Genomic DNA, 6717 nt, shown 5'->3' on the forward strand with positions numbered 1-6717 from the left:
GTAATACCGCATACATCCTGTGGACAAGAGTGGCGCCGTTTTTGAAAGCAAGCAGCCAGTATTCATCCTAAAGTAGTCCATAATGTCTGGCATACTAATTAATGATATTTTCCTTCCCTGCAGGGTGATTCTGGGGGGCCACTTGTGTGCCCTATAAACGGCCGTATGCACCTTATCGGCGTCATCAGCTGGGGTGAGGGGTGCGGGATAAAGGATAAGCCCGGAGTTTACACCCGAGTGACCCGCTATATAGACTGGATACAGCAAAAAACAGGAATTCGGCTGAACTGAGCCCTGCCAGACACTACCAATGAGACCACTAGAGACACTGCTGGAAATGCCAGAGCCAAAGACCCCCGCCACTGATACACGGGGTCAGATGCAGCTGTGCAATAGGTAGAATGAATATTTATATAATTCTATATTTAATCATATGAAGACCAAGGACGAAGCTCAGAGCAGGACTTGGATGAGCTTTAATCTGGAGGTCGATCCCTTTTCCGGGGGTTCAAATTAGCAAAATCTCCAAGGTGAACAACGATCTGTTTGGACCTACTTTATGGAAGATACATTGTAATCCGCTATTAAAATATCTGGTTTTATTTTCCAAACCGATGGGTAAATTCAGCCATAAACCTGAATTATATCCATAGGAAACAATAACAATCCCATGCATCTCCATTATTCCCTATGGGAATGTTTAGGTGTTGAGAATGCCTACATGCACTGGCATGGAATCCCGTAAGTAAAATGTAACGTTGGCTCTAGAGTCAGAAAATATCTAATCTATCATATTAATAATACATCGCTATGAAAAAATCCTACTGCCATACTATCCTCTCACAACGTGTCCCTATACTGTGCCCACTCCCCCTCCTTGGCATGCTGTCCCCTCCTGTCTGTGCCCTTACACTGCCCCCCTAGGCTACCACCCTCCACACAGCATAGTCTCTATTCTGTGTCCACTCCCACTTCCTTCCCCCATACGGGCTCCTCACACTATTCCCCTCAATAGTCTCCTTACACATTTCCTCCTACCTCCTCATACTGTTTCTGCTCACATCCCCCTTGCTAACCATACAGTCTCCTCTTATATTTTCCCCCTCACTCTCCATACTGCCTTCTCACACATCCCACCAACACCCCATATTGTGTCCACCCACATCCCATCACCTTCACTCCCATATTGTGTCTGCCCACATCCCATCACCTTCACTCCCATATTGTGTCTGAAAACCTCCCTTCCACCTCACTCACCATACTTGTATTACTCATACCATCATCCTCCTTTCTCATACTGTCTCCTCAATCATTTTTTCCCTAGCTACTCATACTGTGTCCGAACCCATCCCCCCAGTCTCATCTCACCTCTTACATTACCCCCTCGCTCCTCATACTGTGTCCACACCATCTCCCACTCACGATGTGTCAGCACCCATCCTCCCATACTGTTTCCTCATGCCATCTCCTCCCTTGCTCCCCATATTGTGTCTGCACCTGTCCCTTCCTTGCTCCCCAAACTTGTGTCCTCAACTTTCTCCTCCCTCGCCACATACTAAATTTCACTCACACACATAACATCCCCACAATAAATCTCCCCAGTTACACTGAATCACTTACCATTAGTGATGAGCGAGTATACTCGTTGCTCGGGTTTTCCCGAGCATGCTCGGGTGGTCTCCGAGTATTTTGGCGTGCTCGGAGACTTAGTGTCTGTTGCCGCAGCTGCATGATTTGTGGCTACTTGACAGCCTGAATACATGTGGGGATTTCCTGTTCGTTAGGGAATTCCCACGTGTATTCAGGCTGTCTAATTGGTGAATTCCACCTTCGTATGTCAGTTGGACAGAATAATGGAAAGACTTTTATTAGTACTTCCAATGATGATGGGAGTCATGAAGATTAACCCTTTAGGAATCCAGCTACTTTGGGCATTGAGGCAACAGCAATTTTTATTTTATTTTTTGGGGGCCAGAAAGGTATTGAAATAAAATAAGTTTTTTTGGGGAGGGGAATAGAAAAAAAAAACAGCAATTGAGAAATGTTAGTTTAGTTTTTATGGCTTTTAAAGCAGGTATAAATGCAATATTAATTGTATTAGTCTGTAGAATTATGTCAATGCCCAATTTATATTGTTTCTGTATGTTTTTCTATTTTGCACAATAAAACTTTTTTTTTATTATTTATTTTTGTCTCGCCATATTCTCAGAGCTAGATTTTTATTTTTTTCCTTCAATGGAGAGTGTTGTGACTCTTGATGGTTTTATTGGTCCTCCAAAGGACTGTGCAGGATGAATAATAATGTTTTGTGGACCCTCGACTGGCAAAAAAACTTGAGTAAACGAGGGCCTAAGTAGTTGGCGACTTTTGGCCAACTTTTCCCATTCAGTTATGAAAACGTTCCTCCCTTGAGTCATTTCAATTTAGAAGTCACCACAAGCCCCCTCTACATGTGTCACAAGCCCACTGTTAGCAATAATTTAAAAGAGGGTTTCCTACCAGTGTGCGATGTCAGGCAGACATAAGGGACAGCAACACTGGACCATGTCTGATGAAGGCTGTCAGATCAGGTGACAGTCATCTATTATGTATGGGGACACAATGGCCAAGCTGTAAGGGGACACAATGGCCAGTCCGTGAGCAGCATATTAAATTACTGCACAGGAAGGGCACCTATAATAGGACATAATAGCTAGATCTAAGCTGATATTATAGATTACTAAATTCCTATTCAATTGCCGCTTTTAAGCGTTATCTGATTATCAATTAAAGGGAAACTGTCAGCAGGTTTTTGCTACCTCATCTGATATAGGGGCATAGACCCTGATTCCAGTGATGTGTCATAAAGTGCAGAAGTTGTGATACAATCATAATTCTCTGCTGCAGATTGAGCAGAGGTCGAATGCTGAGCTGTGTACAACCCCGCCCACATGCCTGATTGGCCACTTCCTGTGTACATTATTGACAAAAAGCTGCCAATCAGTGCTGGGGGCGTGGCTGGACCAGGAGACACAAGACATCTAGTCCTGTAGTAATAATCTCCTGCTGATAAAACACTGATTTTTATTGAAACAACAACAGTAAGTGATACATAGCTGGAATCAGGATCTTAGCCCCTACATCATGCTGCTCTCAGACTACATAACAAAAACCAACTGACAGATTCCTTTTAAGGCTATTTCCAATCTGGTCACGCAGTTTTGTATAATTTTTTTGGCCTTGATTATGGTAATAATAAAAGCACCCCCCAAACATAGATGTGAAATGTTAGAAGTTCTGATTCAATGTTAATAAAGGAGTGTAGGATGATGATGATGCCAATAAAGTTTTACTGTATGTCATTGTTTTTACGGCTATAACCACCATTTTATTTATTTATTTATTTTTTTAAAAAAGGAACAACTTTGCAAATTATCTGCTATTGTCGTGTCTACAGCTCTTTGGCAGAGCTATAAGTTTCCATAGTAACAGACAACAAAGAAACACTTTGCAGTCGGATCCTGCAGTGACATTATCTTCTATGTGTCCAAAAATTCTTACTATCATAAATGGTGTGTGCACCATAGAAGTAGAGGACAGATAGAAGGCAATGGGTGGGCAGAAACAGAGAGATTATGGAAATGACAGGATGGATAGACATGTTACTGATATGCAAATGATGAAAAAATGGAAAGAAAATGTTCAAATATCTTGATTTATTTATTTTTTAAGTATGCCACATGCAGAAATCTCCACACTTACAGAGTCTTCTGCTATCAATGAGGTTATTATTGGTTGTCTGAGAAATGCTTTTCTGCGCTGAATGCACTTGGGAAAATCATCAAGATCCGCTGCTGGCAGCTCCTTTGTAATTGCCAACTAATGACATCCCAGATGTGCTCTGGTTTCACGGCCAAATCAATGTAACCACCTTAGTGTGTTTGGAATGAAAAGTCTGGCTACAGTATGCTCCCCTACACCAAAATCCCAGGATTAGGACCAGTGTGTCATTCCCTTGTGGAGGCCTCTTCATGTCGTTGCCCCCAGGGGATCGTCAGATTTGGATTTGAAGACAGGTTTGTTTCCCATTAACATGTCTACCGAACCTTCGATTTCCATAATTCCACGACTTTTCTTTCTTGGTGTTATTATTTCAATGTTGAGTAGCAAATATATTTGACCATGCCAAATAGATATGGGAGTCATTTGTAGTTAGGTCGCCCCTAAGCATTTATTTTTCCAAATCTAGTCCTAAATTTGGCAACCTGTCTTCCTATTCCCTTTATATTATAAATCCCTTTATAACCTTGGTCACTTCTCTGCACCCACAGCTATGTTCTTCGCATACACCGGAGACCAAAGTCTCCACAGTGTGGCCGTACTAGTGACTTGTACAGATGCAAAACTACGTCTTTGTCATGAGCATCGGACCTATTTTGTTACATCCCAGGATTTTATTCGCCTTGGCAGCAGCTGCCTGGCATCGGTCACTTTGTTATCCACCAATATCCCCAAGTCTTTTTCGTTGGCATTTTTACTCAATGTTTTATTATAAAGTACATACTTGTACATTTTTTTTTTTTTAACTTGGCCCGAGTGCACGGTCTTACATTTATAGATATACCTATCAACGAACACACAAGAAAGATACCATGGTGCAGAAAGTTAGCTCTTAACACTTAACTCCTGTCCCTCCGCCTGCAGTTTGTTTCTGAAGCATAAACTGCGCTTTACTCGCCCTCCCCGGATCCAGATTCTCCTGGCATCTGGTGTTTGCAGTGCAGATGTAAGTTCTACAGCGCTGCAGACAAGCATTTGCCAAAGTAGAAAAAAGTTCCATGATAGAAGATACATCTCGTAGAAGAATCATAGAATCATAGAATCGTAGAGTTGGAAGGGACCTCCTGGGCCATCTGGTCCAACCCCCTGCTCAAAGCAGGATTCGCTAAATCATCCCAGTCAGATGTCTGTCCAGCCTCTGTTTGAAGACTTCCATTGAAGGAGAACTCACCACTTCTCGTGGCAGCCTGTTCCACTCATTGATCACTCTAACTGTCAAAAAGTTTTTTCTAATATCTTATCTGTGTCTCCTCCCATTCAGTTTCATCCCATTGCTTCTAGTCTTTCCTTGTGCAAATGAGAATAAAGTTGATCCTTCTACAATGTGACAGCCCTTTAGATATTTGTAGACAGCTATTAAGTCTCCTCTCAGTCTTCTCTTTTGCAAACTAAACATTCCCAAATCCTGCAACCTTTCCTCATAAGACAGGGTTTGCAGACCGGTCACCATTCTGGTCGCTCTTTTCTGAACTTGCTCCAGTTTGTTGATGTCTTTTTTAAAATGTGGTGCCCAAAACTGGACACAATATTCCAGATGAGGTCTGACCAAAGAGGAGTAGAGGGAAATAATGACTTCACGTGATCTAGACTGTATGCTTCTGTTAATACATCCTAGAATTGCATTTGCCTTTTTTGCTGCTGCATCACACTGTTGACTCATATTCAGTCTGTGATCTATTAGTATACCCAAGTCTTTTTCACATGTGCTGTCACTTAGCCCTATTCCTCCCATTCTATATATGCTTTTTCCATTTTTATTGCCCAGATGTAGTACTTTGCATTTCTCCCTGTTAAAAACCATTCTGTTAGTTGCTGCCCACTTCTCCAGTTTATTTAAATCTTTTTGAATCCTCTCTCTCTCTTCTCTAGTATTAGCTATCCCTCCTAGCTTTGTGTCATCAGCAAATTTAATCAGTTTACCCTCAATTCCTTCATCTAAATCGTTGATAAAGATGTTGAACAATACAGGGCCCAGGACAGAGCCCTGTGGTACCCCACTTGAGACATTCTTCCAACTGGATGTGCAGCCATTTACGACCACTCTTTGGGTCCGATCACTAAGCCAGTTATGAATCCACCTAACAGTTGCCTTGTCCATTCCATACTTAATCATTTTTTCAATAAGGATTGTATGAGAGACTTTGTCAAATGCTTTGCTGAAGTCAAGATATACTATATCTACAGCATTTCCTTGATCCACCCAATCAGTGATACCGTCATAGAAGGAAATTAAGTTAGTCTGACATGACTTATTAGTTACAAACCCATGCTGACTCTGTTTAATCACTTCATTCTTATCCAGGTATTGACATACGTGTTGTTTAATAATTTGTTCAAAGATCTTTCCTGGTATAGAAGTCAGACTCACTGGCCTATAGTTACCTGGGTCCACCTTCTTCCCCTTTTTGAAGATAGGAACAACATTTGCTCTTCTCCAGTCTTCTGGCACTTCTCCTGTTCTCCAAGAATTTTCAAAGATTATAGAGAGGGGTTCAAAAATTTCTTCTGCTATCTCCTTCAGTACTCTGGGGTGTAATTCATCTGGACCTGGAGACTTGAATTCATTTAGGCTAGCTAAGTGTTTCCTCACTATCTTTCTGTTTATAGATATCCTGGATTCTTCTATTCCCTTAATAGGACAGTGAATAACAGTTGATGTTACATTTCCTTTCTGAGAGAAAACAGATGCAAAATAGGAATTTAAAAGTTCAGCCTTCTCAACATCCTGTCTTACCATTTCATCATTTTCATCCTGTAAAAATCCTATAGCATCTTTGACTTTTCTTTTACTTTTGACATATCCCCAAAATCCTTTATTATTGCTTTTGACATCTCTTGCAAGCCTCAATTCATTTTCAGCTTTAGCTAATCTGATTTGTGCCCTGCAGGTTCTGCAGA

General features: G+C 41.4%; 1 protein-coding gene across 7 annotated transcripts in view; it reads left to right on the top strand.

Annotated features, from left to right (window-relative positions):
- PLAT (plasminogen activator, tissue type) overlaps positions 1–2186 on the top strand; it is a 124777-nt gene extending 122591 nt beyond the window's left edge. For all 7 annotated transcript variants that reach the window (XM_073588868.1, XM_073588865.1, XM_073588864.1 and 4 more), the window contains one exon: positions 124–2186. In XM_073588868.1, the coding sequence (XP_073444969.1) occupies positions 124–291 (168 nt within the window). In that variant the 3' untranslated portion in view covers positions 292–2186. The remainder of the gene's footprint in view (positions 1–123) is intronic.
- The last annotated feature ends 4531 nt before the right edge of the window (positions 2187–6717 follow it).

Source organism: Dendrobates tinctorius, unplaced genomic scaffold (genome assembly GCF_039654945.1).
Source record: "Dendrobates tinctorius isolate UK_male_01 unplaced genomic scaffold, ASM3965494v1 ptg000104l, whole genome shotgun sequence".
Taxonomy (NCBI): Eukaryota; Metazoa; Chordata; class Amphibia; order Anura; family Dendrobatidae; genus Dendrobates; species Dendrobates tinctorius.